General features: G+C 53.4%; 1 protein-coding gene across 7 annotated transcripts in view; it reads left to right on the top strand.

Annotated features, from left to right (window-relative positions):
- KAZN (kazrin, periplakin interacting protein) overlaps positions 1–26,721 on the top strand; it is a 406,166-nt gene that overhangs the window by 258,963 nt on the left and 120,482 nt on the right. Inside the window, exon 1 of one of the 7 annotated variants that reach the window (XM_074377377.1) lies at positions 8,524–8,979. The exons of 4 other annotated variants lie outside the window; for them this stretch is intronic. In XM_074377377.1, coding sequence (XP_074233478.1) covers positions 8,772–8,979 — 208 coding nt within the window. In that variant the 5' untranslated portion in view covers positions 8,524–8,771. Of the gene's footprint in view, positions 1–8,523; positions 8,980–11,200; positions 11,223–26,721 lie in introns of those variants that run through there. 2 more of the 7 variants (XM_074377387.1, XM_074377379.1) reach the window with 2 other exon arrangements.

Here is a 26,721-nt window from a genome sequence, read left to right as displayed (position 1 = left end):
TTTCTGATAAGGTTATTTCCTGATGTCCAGGGTGCAGAACGTTCCTCTTCTTCCTGGGCTTGGCCCCCACGGGGGCCGCTGGGGGGCAGAGTCAGGCCCGTTCCTGGCTTTGCTGGGGGCCCTTGAAGTCACGGAACCCCTAATCTGCGCATGTGGTGGTGATGAATGCCATGCGTGCTCTGCCTTCAGGGTCGGAGAAGCCTGGAGTCTGAGACAAGCCTAAGTTCTGGCAGGCGGGCAGGCAGGTAAAGCTTGTAATTACGAGAAAGCAACCTGGGGCATGTGCGGACAGGCCTCTGGAGCCCAGGCAGGTGGCCTCTTGACAAGGAAGGGCCCCAGAGTATGGACTCTGGGTGCCAAAAATCCATCGAGGTGGGGGAGGGGCGGTTATGTAATGGCGATGCCACAGCCACTGAAAAAATGACCTTGCTACGCTCCACTGCCTCATTCCTCCCCACTCAGAAGGACACAAAGACCCAGCAGTCCTTCCTCCAGGCATGGCAGTGGCCCTCAACTTTATCAGCTTCAGGGTTACCTGGAGACGGCTGTTAAAACAGACTGTCAGGCCCCACCCCCAAGTTTCTGGCTCAGGAGGCGGGGGTGAGGCAGATAATTTGCATTTCTCATAAATGCGCAGGGAGGGTGCTGATACAGCTAGTCTAGGGGCCACAATTTGAGAACCACTGCTCTAGGGCTTCATGAAGTCAGTCTGCTTGGGCGCCTGATTTGATGTGTGCCTCTAGGCAAGTATCTGAGCCTCTCTGGACTTATGTTTTTCTCTGAAGGAGAAGCTAGCTTTGTCTTTGAACAGAAAAACCTCCCTCAGTGTTGAGATGCCTAATTACTATTTGCAGGTAGTTCAGAGACCTTCATGTGAAAGGCCCAGGCCTTGGCACAAGGTTCTTACTCTGTGGTTCCTACTTGCCTGTGGCCCCTGTTAAGAGCGGTCGCTTTAGGAGAGATTGGCACTTAAAGCCTTAAAGGGACAGGACAGGACAGCCTCCCTGTGCCTCAGTGCTCACCCTGCATGCATGAATCTTGAAGCCAGTCTCTAGCCTGGTCTTTGGGCATCTTGCTTCCCCAGGGAGGTGAGTGGCAGGAGCTCATCGCTGTCCCAGTGGTAAGGCATCTGTGGCACCGAGAGTTATAATCCAAGTCATATCTGCCAGCGGTCCTCCTTTGTCAACTGAACGTCCAAGAGGACTGTGAGCTCTCTGCACGCAGAGTCCTCTTGCCTTTCCCCACATAACCTAGGACAGGAGTGGACTCACAGTAGATGCCGAGTGCAGACTGAGGGAATGAAATGAACAAGCAAATAAACAAATGGTTCCTTAACTGAGCAGCCCCGAAGCCTGGCTATCTCTCTGGCCCTCTGCAGTTACATGGGCTTTTCCACCTCTGGTCTCCTCTGTTCCTCACAGAACAGTCTTGGGGATATAGGCAAGTATTCTTATCCCCATTTCACAACTGGGAAAACTGAGGCCCCAGGAAGGAGGCCTGACTTGCCCAACTTAACTAGTATGTACAGGGCAGAAGCAGAAAAAAAAGCGAAGAACTTCGTGCCACAGACCCTTGCCACAGCTTCTCCCAAGGATAATCAGTTTTCTTTCCCATGTCCCTGTAAGAGCCATTCTGCAGGTAATGGCCATGGGAGAGGGATGAATAGGAATCTAGTTCTGGGGAGGGATGAATAGTTTCTCCTTTGCAGAAATTGCCAGTGTTTCCAGGAGGCCAGCCTTAAGCCCACTGGGTGTCACATGCTGGTACACCCCAGGTGCCCATGGCAGGCTAGACTGCATGGTGCTTTACCTCCGAGCCCAGGACTGTGCCTGGCATGTGGTTGGTACACTATCAGTGTTTGTTGAGTCAATGAGTAAATAACTGAAGAATAACTGAAGACAGACGTGGTTGAAATACTGGGTCTAAACTTACAAGCTGTCTGATCTTACAAATCTTTTCACCTCTCGAAGCCTTGGTTTCTTCAACTGTAAAATCAGAATAACAATTTTTATAATAATTTTTTAAATGGCATAATAATTAAGAGAACTGGCTCTGCAGCCAGAACTGCCTGCCTCTGAATCCTGGCTCCATCCTATTCTACTGTGTGACCTCAGACGAGCTACTAAACCTCTCTGTTTCTTGGCTTCCTCATTGATAAAGTGAGGGTTGTGATAGTGCTTATATAGTGTTGTGAGGATTAAAATGAGCTAATATGTGTAAAGAGCTCTATCCAACATTACTAATAACCCTTAACAATGATGATTCTACCTCTATACTTTGGTAAATTAAATTACAACGTTAAAATAACAAGTACCTTGCAGAGTGCTTGGCACGGAGGTGGAAGTGCTCAGTAAACAGTAACCGTTACTCTTATCTTGGGCACTCATTGGCTTACAGCCCTCTGTGTCTCTTGAATCACACATAGGAAGCTGGGGACATGGGGCCTGAAAGTTGCTGTGGTACACGTGGTGGTCCCAACCCCAGCTGAGTATCCCTTCTGTTGAGGTAGGTGAAGTACCACTAGTGGCCACCGGGGACAGCAGAGGACCCAACCCCAGATGCCCGGGTTCCGAGTCCTGACAATAGGAGGCAATCAAGGAAGGGTTGACTATTCCACGGTGCCCACAGGTAGGCGTTCTCCAGAACCCTGACATGGAAGGCATTCCCCCAGCGAACTTCCCTCACTTCTGAGGGTTAGGCTACCAACCCTGCCGTTACCAGCCACATTATCTTGGATAAATCCCTTTATCTTCCCTAAACCTCAGTTTTCCCATCTGGGACATGGGGATAGGGTGATCCCTGGAGTGAAGTGAGTGCTCAGTCAATGACACCTGTTGCCAAAGTAGCGTGATGGTTATTAGCCCAGACTTTGCAGCCAGGCTGCATTCAGTCCTGCCTGTGCCACTCATTGGCTGTGTGCCTTTGGATAAGCAACTTAACTTCTCTGTGTCTGTTTCCTCATCTGTAAAATGGAGATAATAATAGTATGCATAATTCTCAGAGTTGTTGGGGGGATTAAATGAATGTATAAGGTTCTTAGAACAGTGCCTGGCACCTATGGTAAGTGCTATGTAAATGTTTGCCAGTATTATTAGAAGTCATAGTACTTTTGATGTTATTGCTATTTATTCTGAATAAGCTGCAACGTTTCTGCAGAGACCTCCCTGCTTGACATGAACTCCCCAAAAAGAGGCTTAGAGGAGACGGGAGATATGTGCGCCCTGGTTGAGGAAGGACTTTTTTTCTTTTGTTGTAGTTGAAAAACTAACTTGGGACTCAAGACAGTCTGACAGGCAGGGCACAAAGGTCAGTCACACTCTGTGAAAATACTTCAGTGCCTGGCTCTGAGCTAAGCTTCTGCCTCCAAGGCAGGTCTGTTGGAAACTTCCAGAGGGGATTAGGATCTTCACCAGGTCATTCAGGACGCAGGGAAGATCGCCAGAGAGTACCGGTGAGGCCATGACAGGTGCACAGAAGTCTCCAGCCAAGAAGGTCTGGCCAGGACAGATGGCGGGATGGACCTGGGGTGAAATCCACCCCCCCCCCCCCAGGGCTAAGGTCTAAGTAGGTTTGGGGGAAAATCCCAGGCTAAGCCTTGCTGCTGCACCTGTGGCCCAGCGTCCTACTGGGATGGCCGAGGGAAGAAGATGAGATCAGTACCATCCCCCCCTGGTGGCCTCGGCCACAAAGCATCGCAGGGCCTGCCGGGGGGCTTCGGAGGAATAGATCAAAGGCTGTGGATCTCCATGGAGACAGTGGATAGTGCTTGTCTGGCTTAGAAGCAATGGGTATGTCACTCTGGCTTCCTCCGGCAATGTCCCCAAGCCCATTTTTTTGGAGGGTTTACCTTTTGCTAAGCTCCATTCAGAGTTCTGCGTGTGCCTTTTGTCATTGAAGCCTCCTACCACAACTCTGCAAGGTAGTGGCCATGATAATCTCCATCTTATAAATGAGGAACCTGAGACTTCCAGGAGTGAAATGATTTGTCCCAGACCGTACACTAGTGTGTGTCAGAGCCAGGATTTGAGTCCTGGTCTCTCTGCCTCCAGAGAGTGTCCCCAGCCTCCTAGGGTGGGCAGCATCCAAGATGGTCCAGCATCCAGGATGGCCCTGGTGATCCCTGCCTCCTGGTAGTCATGCCTCTCAACATCCAGTGTGGCCTCCAGTGTGGGAAGGACCTAGTGATTCACTTCTAAAGAACAGAACAGGGAAAATGTGATGGATGTCATTTCCCAGATTAGGTCACAGAGATGGTGGTTTCCATCTTGTGCATGCCCTCTCCTGCTCTTTCCCAGAGCCCTCGGGGACGTAAGCTGTGATTTTTCCAAGTAGGTCTGTGTAGCCCTACAGCAAAGAACGGAGGGTGGCCTTGGGCCCACAGCCAAGGAGGAGCTGAGGTTCTCAGTCCAACACAAGAAACTGAATCTTGCCAGAACCACAGGAGTGAGCCTGGGAGTAGATCTTCCCCAAGGACAGCCTTGAGTTGACTGTAGCCCTGGCTGACACCTTGCCTGCAGCCTGCAGAGAAGCCCTGAGCCAGAGACACCCAGCTAAGCCCGTGGATTCCTGACCCACAGAAACTAAGAGATAATAAATGCTTGTTGTTTTAAGCCTCTGAGTTTTGGGGCGATTTGTCACGCAGCAATAGATAACTAATACACTTACTGTCACTACTAGTGTACACACACAAAACGTACCCACACAACCACCATGAGAAGGATTAAAAAGACCCACTCAACCATAGCGGGCAGAGCTGGGAAAGCCCCCCTCACATCCGCTAACCCAGCCTTCATTTTGCCTTTTGCCAGTGAGGGCGCTTAGAAACAGAGACAGAATGACCCTTTGCCACGGTCACACGTAAGCCAGGCTGTGGCTGCTGAGGTCCCCAGACTTCAGGAGTTCACAAAGGTGTTACAGGGAAAACAATGCAGGTTCCTAAGGACCCACAGTCGCTACCTTGTCTTAGTTCCACGTGTCTGAAGAGAGTTATGTTGGCTGGGAGATCTCAGTAAAATCTCTCCTACAAAGACTAAAAACACAGCCAAGAAAAAAAAAAATTCCAGTCGGCTCCAATATTCAACTTCAAGCTGATATCAAATTCAGGGGAGTTCTTTAATACAGTGTTTCTGGTTTTTGCTCCTTAAGTCAAATATAGCTTGTCATGTCCCTTGCTCCTGTGAGCTAAAAGAAGTTCCCTTGGGAATGAAGGGACACTGTGAACAGAAAGAGCACTGCACTGATCCCTTATGTCTCTGTCCCCCAGCCTCCTTTTTGTTTCCTTTGGTGGTGTCCTGTTGGCCTGAGGTCAGGATCATGGGGACACTGTCTGGCTTCAGAGCTCAGAACTAGAGCAGCCTCCCCACCCTTGGGCTGGGCTGCCCGCACCCGACCCCCGCTGAATTCCCATGATGCCATTGTTCCTTATGAGTCGTCAGGAGGACCGACCGGCTGGGGACAGTTCTTGCAGCCTCTCCCCACCCCACCCCCTAAATCCTCCCTTCCTGCTGCCTTGCAGAGGCCAGACACAATGTACCCTGGAGAAGAACAGAGCGAGCCAATTCCCAGGCGCAGCCGTCTCCAACATCAATTCTCAGCAGCCCCCAGGGAGGCCGGGAAAATCTCCTGGGAGTAGGACCAGCTACATAATTTGCAGATCCCAGTGCAAAATGAACATGTGAAGACCGTAGTTCAAAAATAATTAAGAATTTCAAGGCGACGACATTAACCCCAGCGTAGGGCCCCGCTGCACAGGCTGCACGTTCAGAAGCTGGCCCAGTCTTGGAGTCTCCAATCAAAACCACCCTGGAGTTGCCACTCTTAGAGCGCTTGCCCCAGATGCTCAGGGCAGAAGGTGGGCTGTCACTTCTTGGCTCCCGCATCTCCTGTTGCAGAACTCAGCAGAAACACCTCCTGGGCCACGGGTGTCCTCATAATCAGAAACATACCTTGAGGAATAAAGACCTCCCACCCAAGGCAGCTGGTTTTCTGGAAGACTGCAGGCTGCCGCTGCCGTCAGAGGTGTGCCTACCAGCAGAGTTGTCAGCAGAGAGACTGAGGCTGAAGCCAACTGCAGGGGGGCTGGGCAGTCTGAGAACCCCAGAATGCAAGGGAAGGAGGGCCCAATTGCCACGTGAAGTCCTGCTCCTGAGTGTGGGGACACGCACACACACGCACACACAGCCAGGCCAAACTTCACTGGGAAAGGAGAGCAGCAGAAATCCCCCAGGGCCGTGGGCCTGAGGAACGGCTTGAACTATTGAGACGTCAGTAGAAAACACGTGCAGACTCCTGAGAGGCATCAGAGAGGACCGGTGAGGGTGGCCGGGAAATGAGCACTGACGGCCAAGGGGCCAGATGGAAACTTCTAGACATATTTACTTTGTTGTTCTTTCTCCTCCCTCTCCGCTTTCTTCTTGGGTTTTAAAAAGTTGCCAACATTTCCAACTTAGATTTCCCCTAAAAATTCCTTTCCTGGTAGCTCTAAAAAAAAAAATTCAGAACCTCTGGTAGCACAAGAGCCAAATTCCTGTATGAGAACAATCTGCAGGGGCTGCTGGCCCCTTGTTTGCCACAGTCCCCACCATTCCCTAAGGTCTCCCTGTCATCCAACTCAAGTGGCAAGTTCATGCTTGTGCTGCTGTTTCCTTGCTATGGAGTTAAGGGGAAAGTGAATGTTTCTATCAGAAGTGGGAAAACAGGAGGCTGATCAAGAGTGCCATGTATTTCAAGGAATATGGGGAAAAGTGTGTTTCTTTGTGGAAGTGAAGGGCCTTCCTACAAGTTTAACATGCAAAGAAATTCTCAGTAAAAAGAATACAACCTAAATACTCCATGAAACAAACCACAGCAGCCATTGCACTGCCCACTGCACTCAGCCATGTCCCCGATGGATCCCTGAAGGCATCTGAAACAGTGTCCTGGACCAGATGTGTCCAGAAGGCGAGGGCACGCCCATCTTCTCCACCCACCAGGGCTCAGAGCGGTCTTTCTTTTGTTATGTTCTGCCCGTTATCCCAGCAAAGGCAGAGGACTGCAGGGATTCCCAGCATCTTCTGTCACCTGGTGTGGGGTCAGTTTACTCCTCCCAGAGTGGTGTGGTTTTCGTTCCCCAGCTGGGAGCACCACCAGCACTTGGTGTACCTGTCAGCCCTCCACTGGGCAGTCAGGGGTCCAGTTAGACAGGGGAAGGGGGACTGAGGCAGCCCTGTGGGCCTCTACAGCTGGGCCAGTGTCCCTGTCACTGGGAGGACAAGGAAGGTGTGGGTGGTAGCCGGGAAGGCTAGGATGGATGGTGGCCAGGCCATAGCAGTTGCTCAGAGGCAGACCTCCTTGCCCACTAAGAAAGTGACGTGTGAAATGTTTTAGAGACTTGCAGGGGGGAAAGTAATTTGGTTCCCACAGCTTGTCAGAAAGCCATAAACCAGTACCAGGACATTCCCAGAACTCAGGCCTGGGCCAGTGGGAGCCACAGGTTACAGAGCCAGGTCTGAAAAGTGTGGGGTGCATGCTGCCTGGAAGGGGAGAATAAGGACACCACGGAAAATGGGTGACTCCTCACCCAGCCATGGAACCCTGGCTCCCCGTGTCTACAATTGGGGGAAACTGGACCTGCCTCCTGGGACTGCAGGGAGGTAATTAGTCCTCCTAAAGAGCATCATAATCCCCAGATCAAAGGGGGTTCAGAGCTGCAAACTCACTCTGCCAGGCACAGCAGCTGGCGGGTTCAGATCTGTAGACCCTCCAAGGCGACACCTCTTACAGGGCTTGGCTGGCCTCATAACTGGCCCCCTACTTACTCAGGGGCCCAGGCCCGGGCTTCGCCTGGGAACCACCTCACCTGCTGCAGAAGGGAGTTCATAAGTAGCACTGATGAATGGACAGAGTGGGAGTTACCGATGCCCCATTTTGTAGATGGGGAAACTGAGACCCAGGAAGTGAGGTGCAGACACAGGCCCCACCCCCCCCACCAGATAACAACTTCCTCATGGGTATGAACCATATCAGTTTTCCTCCCTACTGGCACAGCGATTGCGCTCAGTGTTGTATTTACTCAAGGAAAGCCTGGTCACACAGCGCAGGTGAGTGAAGGAAGTGTCCCAGGGTTCCCGCCCCTTTTCCTGCCCGCTCTTTCCGCCCTCTCTCGGTCACTCGCTGGGACTTCAGCTCTTCAGAGCGGCTGTCACAAGGGTGTCAGAAGGGTGGAGAGACAAATGCAAACGGGAGTACCAGGCACCTTCCCCTCCCTCTATGCACTCACTTGGGGCTTTCAACGACCTGGATTCAGGCCTGTCACTCCCGACCCCTGTGACACTGGCCATCTTTCTAACCCTCAGTTTCTCCAGGAATGATCATGTGGGGATGCAAGGAGTCGCCAGGGCCGGGCGCACAAAGAGGCGACCTGGCCCTCCCCCGGACCTTGGGGCGAGTCAGGGCGCCGCCGAGGGACCGGGGGCGGGGCCGGGGGCGGGGCCGGGGCGGGGCGAGCGGCGGCCTTCGCTAGCCCGGAAGGAGAGGGAGGAGGAGCCGCAGGAGTGAGAGTCGTTCCCACGTGAGAGGCTCCGAGGCCGAATTCCTCGCGTGCGGCGGCCGCGGACGGCCCGGCGTCCGGCCGGACGGAGAGCCCTGGTCCGGCGCGCGCGGGCGGCCGGGCGGGCGGCGGGGGCGGTGCTCGGCTGCGCCCCGATGCGGCGGCGGCTGCGGGGGTTGTGAGCCCGGCGCCCGCCGTGGGAGCCCCCCGCGCCGCCACGGGCAGCGCCCCCCGGGCACGCGGCATGCGGGCGGCAGACTCTGGCACCTGGGAGCGCGTCCGCCAGCTCGCCGCACAGGGCGAGCCGGCGCCTTCCTGCGGGGCGGGGGCCGGGCCGGCGCGCCCCCCGGGGCCCGCAGCCTGCGAGCCAGGGGCGGACGCGGCGGCGCCCGGCGATCGGCCCCGCGCCGGGGCACCCTCAGTTCGAGCGGATGGCGACTGCAGCCAGCCGGGTAGGTGCGCGCCGGGAGGGGAGAGCGGCGCGGCCGCAGGCCTGGGGAGCGCCGGGGCCGGGCGCGCGGGGGCGCTCCGGGCCGGGATCGGGCCGCCGCTGGTGGCAAAGTTCTCGCCGCGCGCGGAGCCCCGAGCGCCGGACTGGGTGCACGGGGAAGACGCGCGGAACGCGGAGTTGGTCTTCAGCTTCCGAGTTGGGGTTCGCGCTTTCCGGCGGAGCCCCTTAGAGAGTTGCAACGGGAGGTCACGGCCACGCCTGCGGGAGCCGTGCGATTCCGCGGCGCCCGGAGACCAAGCTCTGGGCTGGATCCCGCGCCTGTTCTGGGGAGCGTGGGAAAGGGGCCAGCGTCTCGCGAAGTTGGGGAGGCCCCTTGTGACCGCACCTGTAATCCACCAGGCAGCCCCATAAAGTGCCCAGGGGAGCGCTGCCTTCCGGCCGCCCCTCGCCGTGGAAAGTGATGATTCGCCTTTGCTAGGAGAGAACAGATTTCTCATACATTTGAACGACTAGAGCCGAAAGAGAAATTGCAGCGGAGGAGACACAAATGCAAGGGTCTGATTGTGTATCCTTGGCTAATTCGCCCCAAGCGGAGAACTTGAGTGTTAAAATGTTCCTAGTGGATGCGCCTCTTCCATTCTGTTCCGGTCTCAGCTGGTCCCTCCCCGCTCAAGTTAGGTCATAGGGGAGGCTGGGGCGGGACGGCACAGGAACCCCTGGATCCTCTTAACTCTAGGGTCGGAAGATGGAAGAGGAAGGGCTTCCGAGAAGGGTCTGTCATCATTAGCTTGAACTTTGAGTACTTTTTCCAGGAAGAATTGAGGGGGGAGGGCACAATATTTCATTACACCATTACTCATTATTTCTCAAACACCTCGTGTGTTCCAGTAGTTTACATACAATGTCTTCTTGAAATCTAATCACCACCCTGGCAGTGAGGCTGTGTTGTCTCCAGGAAGATGAGGATAGAAAACAGAGTTTAAGGGACTTGCCCGAGACCCCAAGCCCTGAAAACGTGGTGCTGGAATTTCATATTTGGTCTGCGGATTGACACCAGAATGCCTCTCCCAGGCAGCAGGCTTACCACCTGAGAAACACCAGGGTTATTTATCTATTAATTCTTTCTTTCCTATGAGAAAAAAGCCGACTGCATGACCCCCTAATTCCAGACTGCCTGTCATTGGTCTCCCCAGGAGACGGAATCCTGGGGGTCGTAGTTCTAGCCACAGGAGCTGGGACCACCAACCAGCTGGCTCTGATGAGTGAGCTGCTGCTGATGTCCTGGAGCAACTGAGGTCTTGGGTCATCAACAGTCTGGAAGAGGGACACTGAGGCCTGGAAGGCACTTGAGTCCCTGGGCCCTTGGCTTCAGGGTTGGCCCTGCTGGGACAGTCCAGCCACCTCCCCTGTTGCGCAGAGCAGTTACAGACAAAGACAGATTGGTGTCAAACAGAGCATGGGTGCAAAGAATAAGCAAATGGGAGGGCTTGGGCAAGATGCTTGATCTTGTTGTGACCCAGTGTACCCATCTGTAAACTAGAGATATTAATAATGCCAGCTAGCATTTTGATCATTCAGAAACTAGCGTCTGCAAAGCACCTTGCCTAGTTCATAATTGATGCTAATGCATGTCAGTTGTCAGCTTTACTTGTGGGGCACCTGTCAATGCCCCCCTTGACTCAGTTTCTCACTAGGATGTGATGCTGTCCGCTCCATCTCCACCCTCCTGAACTGTATGAGATGACATTTATCTTGTCTGTAAAATAACTAATGATCCAAGACTGACTGTCCTGCCAGTGGAGGTTGTTATTATGTAAACATGTAAGAGAGGGCTGGGTGGAGATACATCTGTTTACTTTGTATCTATATAGACTCCATTTTTGTATTCATAATAGCAATATCCTAATGACATGGTGGAGCTGAGAAAACACCTGTCTCTGAGGTCTGGGGGGTGGTTGTTTTTCTCGTGGCCCTCACAGTATCCCTGTAGGGCAGAGAGCTGTGGAAATCTCCTTTCCTGATCTACAGATGGCATCACTGGCATGAAACAGGATTGAGCCAGCAGCTAAACCAGAAAGTTCTGAGTTCTCTCTATGCCACGCCCTTCACCCCCTTCTGGTCTCTGGTTCTTAAAGACCAAATGCCGTTTCTGAGAACATCCATGGTGGCCGGGCATTGAGGACAGCCTGTCAGGGACATGGGTTCTCAAATCACTGGCTGTTATGAGGGGTTATCCTCTGGGAGGTAAGTGGGAACTCTTCCGGCTTAGCACCTCCAACTGAAGTTATTGCTGAAATAAATATTTTAACCAGGCTGAGAGGGGACTTGCCCCAGGATCTCAGCACATTAGTCCCCAGCCTAATGCGATGCTCAGTTTAAGGAGCTAAACGAGTGCCCTTTTGGATGACAGAATCTGGAAATTGGCCCTTTCAGAGGCTTGGGGAAGGGGAAAGAGAGAGGGGATCTTTGCTTGGTGGTATGGAGTCCTGGCACCTTGACGTTGCTCACAGGTGATGTCCTCAGATCAGCAGGGTGACAGACTCTGTGACACCTGCTGACAGCTCTGGCCTCCAGGCTGGGACTACTTCCAGGGGAGGTTATCATTTATGCCTGGACTAGGCACCAGAGCAGGAGATGCAGATATTAGATACATGCTCGGTCTGTACCCGGTTCTGCCTGAAATCTGTTTGACCTTGAGAGTCACAGTAACTCAGTTTCCCTGTTGGTGTGATGGGAGTGAAGGACTCCATCAGAGGGGGCATCTTTCCAGAGCCCCCGCAGAGCGAACTGCTCACTGAGCCTTCTCAGACTGAGAACTTGAATGATTCTTTCTTTGGTTGTCCGTTCATTCAGTCGCCTTTCTTGAGCATCTACTCCTGCCAGGCACTGTTGTAGCTGCCAGGGATACAGCAGCCAGGAGACAACTGCAGGGCTTGTTTCCATGGAGCTTCTGTTCCGTGGGAGATTTCCAGTAGGCAAATACACACAAGGATGTGTCAGGGGATGGGAGGTGCTGGGCAGAAAAATCAGCCAGGTGAGGGGTTAGGGTGATGGGAGCAGGTGGTCAGAGGGTGCACTTGAGAAAGAGGTGAGGTGTGTGGGCGCTGAGTCCCAAAGGCAAGATGGAATTCCAAATTGCTGATCGGCTGTAAGGAAACAAGTCATTTTTTTTTTAAAGTGGTAAATTAGTGTCTTTGTAGACTGGGCGCTTTATCTGTTCACATCTGAAGCCTACCCAGGCTACCTTCTTTATTAGTCATATGATTTCTTATCCCCTCTTGCCCCTCCTCCTCACATAAAGTGCCCTGGAGAAGGCGGGGTCCTAGTGTATCTGTGTAGAGACTCCCAGCTCATGTCCTCTGAGGGCCAGGCTTGATGCTAACCAAACACCCAGCTTGTCGTAATCAGTCCTCCAACGACCCAGGGTGGGGTGCAGTTGCTGATTTCATCCACAGATGGGGAAACTGATGCTCAGAACATTTAGTAACTAGGCTGAGGTCACATAGCAGGTAGGTGTCACAGCCAGGACTTTGTCCCAGATTGTAGACCTCAAAGCAGTGTGGAAAGACCTTGTATCGATCTTAAGAAAGTAGACCTTTAAAAAAGAAAAACTATACTAAATTTTTTTAAAATTTTAAAAAGAAAAAAAATGAAAGTAGACACACATTGTTTCAGGTCCATTTTTCCTTTAAATTTTTATCTTTAAAAATATGTGTCCTCTCCTTGACATTCCTTGTTTTAAGCAACTCAAGTATTTGCTTATCTTTGTGCCTTTAGCAATTTCCTCCTTAGGTCGGCTTTGTGTTATCCCTTCTGTAAAGGGTTTCTGCTGGGTTGGGGGTGGGATTCAATCTCCACCTTGGAACTGGACGTGCTCTTAGAAAGTCACCCACTAGGATCACAACAGTTTAGTGTGAGCTTCCCTGGTAACAGGGTGGGACAGATATGATTGGCGGCTTGGCTGTTCTGGACATTCAGGAATGAAAGTCACTGTTGTTGAAAAACTATTTGATTAGTTTCCCTTGGAAGGTTTTTGGGGCCCAGTTCCCTCCAACCTGTGGACTGCAGTTTCCTTCTGCCAGGGCAGTGGGCACAGGGCACCACATTTGGAATCAAACGCACCTGGTTTGATCTCACCAGTCCTGTTGCTTACTAGCTATGTGTCCCCAAGCAAGTTAGTGCATGTCTCAAGCCTCAGTTTACCCATCTATAAATAGGATCACATTACCCACCTCAGAGTTGTTGGATAGGAATCTGTATGGTTAGCATCCTTCATACCATGGGGCCTGCTACTCCTGATGCCATAGAGGGAGGGGGAAATTCCCGTTTATCCAGAGTCCAAAGAACTTGTGAGTGTGTGTATGTGTGTGTGTAAAATATTTTTAATTTTTGAAGTTTGAAGTAGTGAGACTTGACGAGACAGGTGATTCTGGAGGAGTACTAGCCGCTTATTTGGCCTTCTGAATCATCAGGAAATTTCCAGAATGGTCATTATGTGCTCTTTATGGTCTGTGTAGTATTCCAACTGAATCAACTGGATGATTTGCTAGCATCCTCCAGCCATTCTGGGGAGAGAAGAGTTTACTCCCCTTTCAATCATCTCAAGAGCCACAGAGCACGCGTGGCTCAAGGATGGTAGCAAACACGACCCCAGGGTTGGCTTCTCTCACCCGTAAATACATCAGCCACATGGGCGTGTACACAGATTTTAGCCCCAGCAGAAAGCACGCCGAGCGCATCATTAAGTGTCCAGAGCATCGCCGTGGGGAGCCTTGTTTGTGAGTCACTGAGGACTTTAAACACTCCAGGGAGGCTGGCAAGCCGTGGCTGCAAGTGTGTGTGCGTGTGTGTGTGCCTGTGTGTGTCGTTATTTTTTATAAATTTACCCTCTGTAAAAGCATTTCGTGTTGAGCGCGTCAGATGAGTGCCTGTCCGGGAGGGGAGAAGTCAGGATTGCTTCCTGTTCACAAGGACCACCCCTTCTGTACCCGCTGGGGCAGCCACCATGAAGGTGGGGACTTCAGGCTCTCTCTTGTCTGCTGTTTGGATGCCTTCAAGAGAAGCCAGTTAGAAGATGCTGATTGTGGCAATTCCTCAGAGCCCTCGCCAAATGGCATTAGCCCAGCAGGTGCTGCCGCAGCCCCAGATTTGGAAAAAATTAACAGCCGGAAAGGTTTGACAGGTAGGTGAGTCCTGCCTGGTGTCCTAGCCCTGAGCTGGGTGATGCAAACCCTGGGCTCAGGAGCCGGGCATTCAGTGGTGGCGACCCTCCAAGTGTGTCGTGCTGGGCTTTGGGGACCACTTCTGGGAACACCCACCACCCGGTGGCCCGTCTGCAGGTGATGACAGCCGCGTCTTTTGTCACTGCCCAGATTTAGAGGCTAGCTCAGGCTCCCAGCTAGTTCAGGCTGTAACTTTATCACAGGCATTGTGTTCAGTACCTTTTAATTGTGCAGAAGCTTCAGAAAATGCTCCCTGGGGGCCTGGAGAGAGGTTAAAAACAACAGCTGCTGGCTCCCGTGTGCGTTATTCCCTCACCTTACGGCTCAGCCTTGCCCGTGCATCCCTAACTTTGCAGTCCTATGTGCCGGGCTGGGAAGAATACGCATTTCTGGTTGGTAAGGTCCTGTTGATGATGAGGAATCATTTACTGAGGGCCGCCCAGAAGCCAAGTGCTTCGTTACTTGCGTTCCTGTCGATCTTCCCCGACCCCTGAAAGGTACCTGGCATTCTCCCCGTCTTACAGGGCGGACAGCTGAGGCGTAAACAGGTACACAGGTTGTAGTAAGTGGCTTTGCCAGGCTGCCAGGCTGGCTGCCGGCCCCACTGCTTTTCCCCTGCGGAGTCATTCATCAGCTGATGATTCCCTGAGAGCCACCGGGGCACCAGGCAGAGGCTGTGATGCTGGGAGTCATGGGATTTTTCTGGTCTTTGGCTCACTGGCACCCAGTCAGCCAGAGGCAGTTGGGCGGGAGGGCGCCTGGGGCCCAGAGCAGCTCCCTTGGCTCCCAGAGACTTACCCCACCCCTCTGGCCCAGGCAGAATCCAAGGAGGTCGGCCGGCGCGTGATGAGAGGTCCAGCCCTGGCCATTTGGGAACCTGGAATGCAGAGCCCCGAGCGGGAAACCTCGGCAGGGCGGGGGTCAGTCCACTCCCTCTCCAAAGTGAGGGAACTGGGCCTCAGAGCGGGGAAGGGACCACACTCCACGATGTCACGTGGGATCATCTCCAGGGTCAAACATGAAAACCCACAAAGGCACTTATCGCCTTGGCAAGGCCGGGCGTTCTCTCCCTCACCCTCTTCCCTAACCCCCCTGACCTGTCGCAGCGGCCTCAGGCTTTAAGGAGCACAGTAGTCTGAGGGTGATTGCTACTTGCAGATTCTCAGGCTCCACCTCAGGATCCTGACTCTGTAGGTCCCGGGAAGAGCCTGGGAATCTGTATTTTTAATCAAGTTCCCGGGGTGACTTTGATGCAGGGGTTCCACGGATCAGAGTTTGAGAACCTCTGCCGTACACCTTTCTAGGGTTGGGAATGATTTTTTTAAATATTTTATTTATTTATTATTGTATTATTTGATTATTTTACGCAGGGGGGGCATAATTAGGTTTATTTGTTTTTAGAGGAGGTGCTGGGGATTGAACCCAGGACCTCCTACATGCTAAGCACATGCTCTACCACTTGAGCTATGCCCTCCCCACTAGTTTGAGTGAGTTTTAGTGGAAGAAACCAGGGAGGCCGTGTACTCTGGCTTACCTTACCCCCTGTGCCCTGATGTAATCCTTAGCAACTTCTTTTTCCCTCCCACTGGTGACCCAAAGTGGGCTGTAGGTACATGGACAACCTAGTTAAATCCCACTTTTTCCTTTTCTAACCCAATTTCCCACCCCCTTCCCTCCCCTCATCCTCACTCAGATTATCAGAATCTACTAGAAAGAGGCACATGCATTCCTGCCTCGTGCTCTCACAAGACGGCAGTGGTCGGAAACAGCCAGAGTAAAGGTTTGTCTTTCCTGAGCCCCAGGCTGTCACCAGCCTCCACTGGACCTCCCACTCTACCAGCGTTCCTTCTGCCTTGAGCTCCTTGGAGGGGCCAGGCCCTGGGCTGGGTGCTGAGGAGTCAGATGAGACCACACTCTTGACCGTGGCCCATCTGGATTCTTCAGACTTGGTACCAAACCCCCCGGAGGGGCTGGCTCTTCCCGGCTCCCCAGCCCAGGCCGCCCCCTCCCTTCTGTTGTTGGTTCCAACATTGTACCAGTGGCAGCTGTCTCTGGCTAGGCGGCCTGTCAGTGTTTCCTCTTGGCACCTCTCCCCATGTCGACAGTGCGGACAACAGCCAGGGGGACTGTCTATCACATTACACCCTATAGGACTTCTCAGCTCCTGCAGGGTGGGAAGCCAAGGGGCCTGGGTGGCAGAGTGGGAAGGCTTTGCCTGTGACCACCCCTCTCCCTGCGTGGGAGACCAGCAAAGAGCTGAGTCCCGGGGCCTATGGGCTTGAATGCAGATTCTGGGGCCCACAACCAAGATTGACTTAGTAGGTCCAGGGTGGAGGTTAAGACTCTGCATTTTTTTTTTTTCTGGCAGTAAAATATTAATCACATAAAATTTACCATTTTGACCATTTTTAGGCGTACAATTCAGTGGCATTAAATACATTCACAATGTGTGCAGCCATCACCACTAGCCATTTCTAGAACTTTTTCATCATCCTGAACTGAAACTGTACCCATTAAATCATAACCCCTACTCCCCACTAACCCCAGCCCCTGGTAACCACCCCTGGTTCTGCCGTCTGTACGCCTTTGCCTGTTCTGGGTGCCTCATACAGTATCTGCGGGACCCCGCACTTTTAATGTATCGTCCATCCCTGCCCCTTTGAGGATGGTCCTGGAACCACATGTGGCGATCCCCTGTCCTGGATGCTTTATCCCAGTGTTTCTTTCATTTCCTTCATTAAAAACACAACCACCTCACAGGTGTGCTGGGAAGGTTTAGGGAAGAAACAAATTTACTTTTTATGGGGCTAAAACCAGTATATTGTCAATGCCTCTGCCACTGATGCATTAAACACATCATTTTTGTTTGTTTGGTTTTGTTTGATGTAGTTTTTCTGTTTGTTTTGTTTTTTAAGAGGAGTGGCTTGAGCTCTTCCTAGTTTGTTTTCTGAAGCGTATTTGTGACTCCTGAGCTTAAGGGCCACTCGGTGCCCTGGGGAATCTGCCTTGGGCCAAAGGTCAGCTGACGCTGAGAAGTGCAGGGAGGCAGCGTCTCCTTCTGGGTGTGTGCCCTGTCTGGGTCTCAGAGAAGATTCTGTCAGCCTGGGGTGAGGGTGGGGGCTGATGCCAGCATCCTGTCTAAGTGCTCAGCTTCCCCATTCTGGCTGCCAGACACTGCCTCCATCCCTTTCAGATGAAGGGCTGGGACAGGGGTCCGGGGGAACCAGTCAGGTCTATGCCTTTGCAGTCCCAGACTGTAACCACCTGCACACCCTAATTATTTCTTTCTGCCAATCAGGGTTCAAACATCCAACCAAGGCTGACAGTCGTCTCTGATCTTAGGGCAGATTTTTTTGTTTTTTTGTTTTTTTGTTTTGCCAGGTGGCCCTTTGCTGCTTTCCCTTAAACCGGCCCCAGCCTTGGTGGGCTTGCTTTGGGACCTTCCACTGCACCAGCCCTCATCTTCCTATGCTCCTTCGAGGCCTTTCTGGCTGCATTTACAGCCAAACGGAAGGGAAACTTCTGTCCCTGATGGTCCCTGTGGATTCCTTCCTCTTGAGCTCTGGAGCAGACATAGACGCCGCCCCTGCCAAGCGGGACTGCCTGCTCCCACTATCGAGTGCAGGGTAGAAACTTCAGCCCCACGTAGCCTTCCCTCTCTGTGGTACCCTGGGAGAAACCAGTGGGGAGTCCCTTTTTATAGAAGGGGAAATGGAGGCAGACACGATGTGATCTCTTTGGTCCAGAGTTGTCTGGTAGAACTCCCTGCCAAGATGGAGATGTTGTCTACCTGCACTGTCCTGTACGCTGGCCACTGTGTTCAAAAGGTAGCTAGTATGACCACAAAACCAAATTTCAAATTCTGTTTCGTCTTAAAAGGCCACATGTGGCTAGTGCCTACCACACTGGATGGTGCAGGTGGCCCTGCGTCAGGGCATGATAGCACAGGTGTGTGTGGCCCGTCACAATCCATGAAGCCTGAGACAGGTTTTTCCACTGTGCTCCTCAAAGGCTGCCGTGCCTCTCCGTGTGGTCCCTGGACTGCCAGCGTCGAAATCACTGAGCTTGTGGTTTTTAAGTTCCTGGACCACCTACCGGACCTGAACAGTCAAAACTGGGCCCAGGAATTTGCACTTGAAACATGTTACCTCCACCTCCACCCCCAGGTGATTCTGACGTTCTCTGAAGTTTGAGAATCAAGGGCTCCAGCAGGTGCCATCTTTACTGCTGTGGGTCTTCCCAGCCTCCAATGGCCCATGTGCCTTTGTGCCTTTGCTACCAGCCCATCACATGCACCAGGCCAGTGGCTCTCGAGATGGGGTGCCAAGACCAGCAACATCAGACTCACCAGAGAACTTGTTAGAAATGCAAATTCTCGGCCCGCCCCAGATCTACAGAGTCAGAACCTGGGTGAGCCCAGCTGTCTGGGGCTTAACAAACCCCTCCAGGTGCTGCTGATGCCGCTGCAATGTGAAACTATTCCCTGAGCAAGACTGCTCTGGGAAGCTCCTGCTGCTTAAAAATTTCCCCCCAAATCCTCTTGTCTTTCCTCTCCTCCCCCTCCCCTGACCCGTTCCCTCTGGACCCTGGCCTGTCCTCTCGCCAGCTGCCGAGAGCTGCCAAGACCCTCCCACGCCCAGGGACTGTGAGTGTGTGGCAAGAGGAACCCTCTGCCTTTCACAAGGGCCTCCGGGACCCTGGCCGTCTCAGGGATGCTCTCTAGGGGAGGCAAGCCGAGCAGTGGCCAGCAGCACCCCCACCCCCACCCTCTCTCCCAGCATCCCAGGTGGCGGCCACCTGCTCGTCCTGTGCCCGAATCTCAGAAGAGCAGAGGGCCAGATGGGCCATTTCCCTGGGGCCATCTCTTGGAGCAGGATCCCTGCTGCTTCCCCGGGCATCCATCAGCCCGGAGGAAGTTGGCACAGCTCATAGCTGTGCTCAGCAGACAGCCCTTGTCTATTTGATGTCATCCCAGTGTGTACAGAAAGCAGGGCGGGTGGCGGCCAGAGCAGCGCTGGCCGTGCTGCTTACCTGCTGTAGCACCTTCCCTGTGCAGGTCACTCGTCTCTGAACCCCAGTTTCCCTGTTCTGTGAAGTGAGAACCACGGTGCCAGCCTGGCAGAGTGCACAGAGCCGCAGTTGCTTTCCCTGAGCCCGCGGATCTGGAAGCGCTTTGCACACTCTGAGGCACCTTACAGATGTGGCCAGTGAGGGCAGACCTGGGCCTCGGGGAACCAACTCGTCCTGATTTGCCTGGAACTTTCCTGGCTTCAGCACTGATAGTCCCACATCCTGGGAAACCCTTCAGGCCCAGGCAAACCAGGACAGGTGGTCTCCCTGTCTGTCCCCCAGTGGCTTCTAGACACTCAGCTTTGCCAGCTACGATCAGCTGCTTTTGCCATAGAGAAAATCATCCCCCCACCCTGTGCCTCCTGGTGGTTAAGGCACCACCTGCCTGACTCCTGACCCCTCTCTGCCTTCTGCTGATTGCATTGACCTGCTGGCCCTGCTCTCACTTCCAGCTCATCCACGTCTCTGGGCACTGTCGGATGGTCTGGCCGACCCTCCACTCAGATTCCAGCTGAGTGCATCTTCATTAAATTATATCTGCCTATTTGTTCATTTTTTCACTCACTAAATCAATGCTTATCAGGTTCCGACCGGGTGCCTGGTGCTGACAGGCTGAGCCCTGCCAGCCCTGCCCTCCAGGCGCTTACATTCTGGAGAGGGGTTTTCTGTATAGAACCCTTCCCTTGAACCAGAATGAGGCCCTTCCTCAGCCTCTCCCTGGATCTGACAAGGCTCCTGGTTCGTCCATCTGGCAGGTTTGGAGGTGCTAACGGCAACCATGAACAGTGACAGCCTGTCTCCTGGCTCCTATTGAGGGGCTCAGGGTCTCCTCGCTGCCCCATGAACCAGCCGGCCCCTTCTCACCCACACTTTCTCCTTCTCAGCTCTTAGGTCTCCACCCCGTCCCAAGTCCACCCTGTCCTGGGCCCCTGACCCTCCTGCAAAGCCTTTCTTGCTCATCCCAGCCCCTCAGTGCATCGCCCTTGCATTGCCCTGGGTAGGTCACCTGGAGCACGGGCCTGCCGAGACCAGGTCCTGCAGGAGCATTTCTTGAGCCTTACTCTGGGCCTTCCTCCTGAACTGGACCCTCGGACGGGGCAGGGACCGGAGGGCGCCTCCACATCTGCTTCCTTCTGTTCCCCCAGGCACAGAGTAGGGCTTCAGGAAACGCTCCAAGTGGGAGGAAACATGCAGACGTGAATTTTTGAGCTGGACGCACCTTAGGAGGAAGAACTGTAACCCAGCTGATAGATTGGCGCCCTAATGGATGAGCTTCACCTGGCAGGTGAACACCTGCAGCCCCACCAGTAATTGTTGGGGTTTTGAGGGGTCAGTAAATACAGCCCTCTTCCCTTCTGGAATTTGGAACCCACCAAAAGATAGAGGCAGAAGTTGGACAGATGGAGAACTTGACTTGGGTGCTGCTCTGGGTGCTCTCTGGCCCCACAGCCCTGCGCTGGGCCCCGATCTCAGGCCAGACAGCTACAGGCCTGGGTGTGATGATGTAACATAATGGGTCCATTTGGTTTTACTCCCGCTCTCGTCCTATGTGTTGCCGGGTCACTGTACCTCCATCAACAAGTGGACAGCTTGCATTTCAGTTTCCAGAATCTTTGAACATGGTAGACCCCCTGAAGTTCTTTTGTCTGTTTAATCTACAATTAATTATGGTGCACTTGTCTGGACCAGAATCCTTCTTAAGTATCAGGGATAACGTTGTAGGTAAAACGGTCCTGCCCCAAACACAGTCCTCCTCTCATAATGCGTTAAGTCCAGGATATTTTCAGAAACTTAGACACCGAGAACTTTCTTTGTTTCCAGTGTCCTTGAGAATTTCCTGAAATGCCTTCTGCTTCCCCACCTTGGTTAGCAGGGCAGGCAGAGCCTGGTCAACTCCCTTTTTGGAATTAGGCTTCTGCAGACCTTTCGGGTCCTCACACAGAACCCGAGCATTTTAGGATTGGTGGTTGTACCGGACTCCACAACTTCCCTGCTTGGGGGTAAGAAAATAAGAATCCATTGCATCAGTGGAGTCTTTTCATTGTTTGCTTCTCTGTCTTTCAAACTAAGCCCAAGTCCTAGTTACCTGGGCCCTGTAGCTGACTAAGATCCTAGTTCACCAGCCCTGTAGCTAGCTGGGACTTGGTTGGGGAGGTTTGATTGTGTGTGGACAGCTGCCAGGGTGTTTGAAATGACCAGCAGCTATTCTCCCGTCCCTTCCTGCTGGGCTCCTGCGGAAGGCATCAGCGACTTCCCCAAAGTCCCCATGTGTCCCTGTGTGTCCGCCTGGGCTTCTGTCTGCAGCTGACCCTGGTGACCGCGGGGCAGAGCCCCACCCACTTGCTGTCCCCACACCAGCTCCGTCTTCCTGCTTCCTGGGCTGACTTGCTGGTTCTGTTCTCTGGGTTCTTTTCAGAGACTTGCTGTTTGCCAGTGGACGAACGCGTGTTCTGAGCAGTTGTGCACCCAGAGGGACTCTTGGGTCTCCCCCACCCCCACGTCACTTTCTACAAGGTCTCGTGTCACTAACGTGCACTCGGGTGAAAATCATGCAGGGGAGCCTGATCTAAGCACTCTTGCTTGGCAGGACTGCCTGCATTAAACTACTGAAATCAATTAGGTGCATTAATCACCCATTTTACAGATGCAATAACTGAAGCATATCAGGGAGATTAAGAAACTTGGCCCAGGCCATAGAGCCAGGAAGTAGAAGAGGCAAGATTCAGCTCAAGAGTCCGGCTGGAGTCTGGCTGGAGCCACCTGTCTCCTGTCCCCGCTGCTGCCCACTCTGCCGCGTCACTGTGTCCTTGGCCTGCAGCAGAGTCTCAAGTGAGGAATAACAAAGGGACTCTGTCCCTTGAAGGTGCCAGACACACCCCTTTGTCCAGGCCCAGCCCTGGTGGGGAGCTCCTTGTGGCTGCCCCCCTGGACTGGGCTGGGTCCTTGTGAAGTGGGCGGGGCACAGGGCGGCTCTGCAAACTCCAGCCAGGGGCTCAGGTGTGGTGTGCTCTGCACAGGTGTCCCTGGCAGCCCATCTCTCCCAGGGCTGCGGTTTCCTGCTGCTCTTGGCCGTAACATGTTAAGGTTGGAGGAGTTTGGCTACTCTCCATTCACCCTGTAATGTAGGGAAACGTGATCACTGTCATTCAGGGTGGCATTCAAGGCTCCAAGAGGTTCGTGCTTAGAGCCCAATAACTGTTAATGAAAAAACCACTTGTACTGTTTGCACTTCTTGCTTTCTTACCACCTACCCAGAGAGTCATGTAGTTGCAGGACTATTTGAGTTGCAAATGATAGAAGCACGACTAGAACTGACTCATAGAAAAGGAAATTAGTAGCTCTCCATAACTGAATTGATCAGTGGTAGATCAAGCTTCAGGCATAGCTGCATCCAGGGGCTCAGAAGATGTCATCTCCCAGCTCTCCTTTTATCTGTTTGGGCCTTATCCTTTCTGGTGGCAAAAATGACCCCTAACAAGCCAAAGCAGCATTTATCTTTCTAGGATTCCAGTGTAAAGAGTCCCTCATTCCCAGTGTTTCTAGCAAAAATCCCAGGACTGACTCTCATTGGCTTAGCTTTAATTGTATGACAGCTCTGAGCCAATCACTTGGTCCAGTAGCAAGAAATGCTTTGATTGGCAGGCCCAGGTCAGGTGCCCTTCCTTGGAATAGGTTGGGGTAGGGGTTGTGAGCCTCCAGGGAAACACACAGGCTGAGAAGGGGGGTGTTAGCCAAAGGAAAGTCAGGGAGAATGTTCATCCCGAGGAGTGGAAGCCAGGAAGCAGACGCAGGAGTTGTCCTGCAGAATGTGAGCTGATTCCTTTGGCGTGTGTGTGTGTGTGTGTGTGTGTGTGTGTGTGTGTGCATGCGTACCCCTCACCAGGTGCTGTAAGATTCAAATGCGAGCCTTAGATGTAGGTGCCGTCAGTTATTATTTTGCAGGTTTTCTTGAGCACCTGCTGTGGGCCAGGCCCTGTTCTAGACGTTGTGGAGGAGCTTGGCTTTCTCTTCTGTCCATTGTTCCTTCTGCCTCCCCTTTTCCTTCCTCTTCTACCTTTAAGGACCAGGAGGACACCTGCTGTCTCAAGTTCCTTCTTAGTCTCCTGAGCATAAGTAGTCACGACCCCTCCTTTTCTCTCGCTTGTCCTCTGTTCAAGCTTTGTCTTTATCACACCTGTCCCAGGTGGGCTTGTAGGAGGACCTTTGGGCCTGTTGGCTTCCTGAGTATGGGGCCTGGGTGGGCCTGATCTGAGCACAGTGTGCCTGCTCCCCCCGGGACAGCATAAACGCATGCTGTGATGTCCCCCTCACCGGACCCCTGCCATCTCCCGCTATCTCTGGGCACGCCGAGGTCAGTGGCAGCAGCTGGTGCCTCAGGCCTGCCAGACAGCATCTGGCTTCTCTCAACCTTCCCAGCAGGAGTCAGATTTTTCTGGGCTGCATCTGGAGCTTGGCCATCTCCCTGGCGAGCACTGGCTGCTTCCCTTTGGAGATGACCTGAATTCATAGCGTGCCCAGCAGGCAGATGCTGCCTTCTCACAGCCAGGCAGGGAGTGGGCAGCCTGGGGAGGTAAGGATTTGGCAAAAGGGCATGGTTGGCTTCCCTTGTGCCTGCTGTTTTTTGGGGTATAGGTGCCGGCTCCCCATTTCATTTAGTACCTGCCCCAGGGAGGAGAGTGAGTTCCCACTAAGACAAGTCTCTGGACCTAGGGCTTTGAATATGAGGACATTGGAGACGTACCACGTGCTCAGGGCCATAGAGCCAGACGCCTGGGTGCACGTCATCCCCAGCTCCTCAATCCCTCTGAGCCTCACTTTCTTCATCTGTAAATTGGGGATGCTCTCCCTACCTAGGAGGGTTTTGTGGTGATGACATGAGAATACATGTACACAGTCCTTAGCATGGTGCTTGGCACATAGTAGGTGTCAGTAAACATCATTTGTATTAGCCTCATACCACAGCAGGCCCTGGAGTGATACGAGGCTCACCGGAGAGATGCCAGGTTGGAGAAGTCCAGGGTCAGCGATGTGTAGGCAATAAAGGCCTTGGGGCGAGGGAAGTCTTGTTGAGGAGACGTTTTCGGAGATGACATCACTAGCCCTCTGCTCCCCGGCTCAGAAGCCGTTGTCAGGCTTTGGAGTTGTGGGAAGCCCACGCCGGGGCCCTGAGGGAGCCTGCTGCCTCTTTCTGAGCCTCAGGTTCATCTTGTCACAGGAATGATGGAAGCCAAACAGATGGCAGATAATGATGTTTACAAAGCGTGGGTCCGAGGCGGGGTTGGCAGTACTGGAGGCACCTTTCCATGAGGTGTGTGCCGCCGGGCCCTCTCCTGCCTGTGCAGACGCTGGGAGTCTTGGCCATGGCTGAGCTTTTGCTTCGTTCTCCAGGGCGTGCAGTCTGGGTGTGAGCACCGGGCTCAGCAGCGATGAGAGGAGGTCCAGGTCGGGGAGCAGAGGCCATGGGTGAACCCCAGAGTGAGAGGGAGCTTGAGTGGGCCTGGGGGACATCCTCAGGCTTGACCCCCTTCACTGCCTCAGGACCACCAGGTTTCATGGCTGAGTCTTCGCCTGGCCCAGCCACCTCCAGGGAGGGCCCTGTCTCCCACTGCAGTGTCCCCTGCCAGGGGCGCGCTGGTGTTTCAGGGCTGAGAAGCAAATGCTTACTTAAAGGCACTCAAACCAAAGGAGGGCTTGCTTGTAAGGACACAGAGGCAACCTCAGGAAGCCAAGGCCAGCCACGTGGGGTCCGCACACCAACACTGGGAGCCTGAGGCAGTGCCCTCCCGCCCATCCCCCCTCCCTAGGTATTTCCAAGGGTCCTCCCTGATTGCCTCCCTGGCCGTACTCCCCTGCCAGGGGGTCTACTCCCGCAGAACTTGTCAATTTCTTAAATGCCTGGGAGACAAAATCGGATTGGCAAGCCCTGGGTCTGGTGACTATTCGATCAGCTGCATCTGTGCAGGTGAGCAGCTTCCCTTGGGGGCTAGGGGAAGGTGGTTAACTTAGGGAACTGAGGGCCAGGGAGACAGACTGACTCCTGTGTCCAGAACGGGCTCCCTCCTGAGCTGGAACGCCTTTGGGGGCGGGGAACGTCCTTCCTCTCCAGCTGTCCCTACAGGTTTTTAACTGGTTCATTTTAAGCCTTCACTCACTTTTATATTGAGCCCCAAATCGATCTCATTGTAGCATCCACCCTTGGCCCGTGTCCTACCATTTTAGAATCTTATGCACAAAATCTGTTTCCTCGACACAATAGCCCCTCTGACATGAGAAGACAGCCGCTGTGGCACACAAACCAGTAAACCAGCTTCCTTTCCCTAAGCGTCTTTTTTTCCCAGCCAGGGCAGAGCGGACTGTGCTGGGGGTTTGCAGGACGAGATGTCTTGCCTTGATCTGCTCAGCTGACCAAACTTGGACTCTCATCCCCCGACCAGGAGGCTTCTGTGAGGCCCGAGAGAGCTGCTGGAGGGCACGTCTTCCCCTGCATATCGCAGGGAAGAATGCTCCCCAGCCGGAGCTGTGCGTTCCTGGCTCTCCTGATGTTTGTTTAAGAGGACTCAGCGGGAGTCTGAGGACATCAGGCCGGTCCCCCTGGCAGCCGGCAAGGAGAGAGGGAACTGGAAACGCCATGGAATGCTTTTAGGGCAGGTGGGGCTGGCACAGTAGCCTGGGCCAGGCCAGGGCGGTGGAATCAGAACTCGATTCTCCTTCTCTGATGCCCACCCTGCACCACCCACCCGCCGCTGACAGCTCTTAGGTCAGGAGGAACCCCAGGACCATCCAGTGACCAGTTCACGTATTCCTTTCGGGGTCTGTAAGCAGCATCCACGGCCAGATAAACAGCACTCACCTCTTGGCAGGAGGGTCCTGTGAATATTTGCATGCAGCGGGGAGATTACAGAAAGGAGGGTGGAGAGAAAAACAGTACATTGAATGTTGACCAGTTGAAAAAGGAGATTGAATTTCTCTGCCTGGGAATGTATAAATTGAGCCAGCCGGTCTGTTTTTTCCTCTCTACTTCCCCCAAATTAACTTTTTGCAGGTGTGCATGCAGAGCAAATGCTAATTTGGAAGGAAATTTATAGGTTTGTCCAGAGATCTAGGAGCAGAAACAGTTTCCTGGGCAGTGGGGTTAGCCTGGGTTAATTTTCATGATGACTGAAAGGATCTTAGCTGACAACTCTTGGGCCCTGCCCATGGGCTTTGCTGAAAATCCGTGCTGTCTGCTCCCCTGGAGAAGGACCGGAGGGGCTGCGTCCCCTCATCCTCTCCCTGCTGGGTTTGGGCTCCCTTGTCTGGGGCCTCCTGGCTGAAGAATAGCCAGAGCTCGTGTGTGGGGTTGTTTCAAATTCTTGGAACGTCGGCAGCTCCATGCCATCTACCACCAGAGGAGGAGTGACCTCACTGGCCTGTCTGGCCACCTGCCCACAGCTCCAGAGGGTCGTGGCAGC

This window comes from Camelus bactrianus, chromosome 13 (assembly GCF_048773025.1).
Source record: "Camelus bactrianus isolate YW-2024 breed Bactrian camel chromosome 13, ASM4877302v1, whole genome shotgun sequence".
In the NCBI taxonomy this organism is placed as follows: Eukaryota; Metazoa; Chordata; class Mammalia; order Artiodactyla; family Camelidae; genus Camelus; species Camelus bactrianus.
Note: the sequence above shows the minus strand (reverse complement) of the source record. Positions and strands in the feature narration are given on the sequence as shown.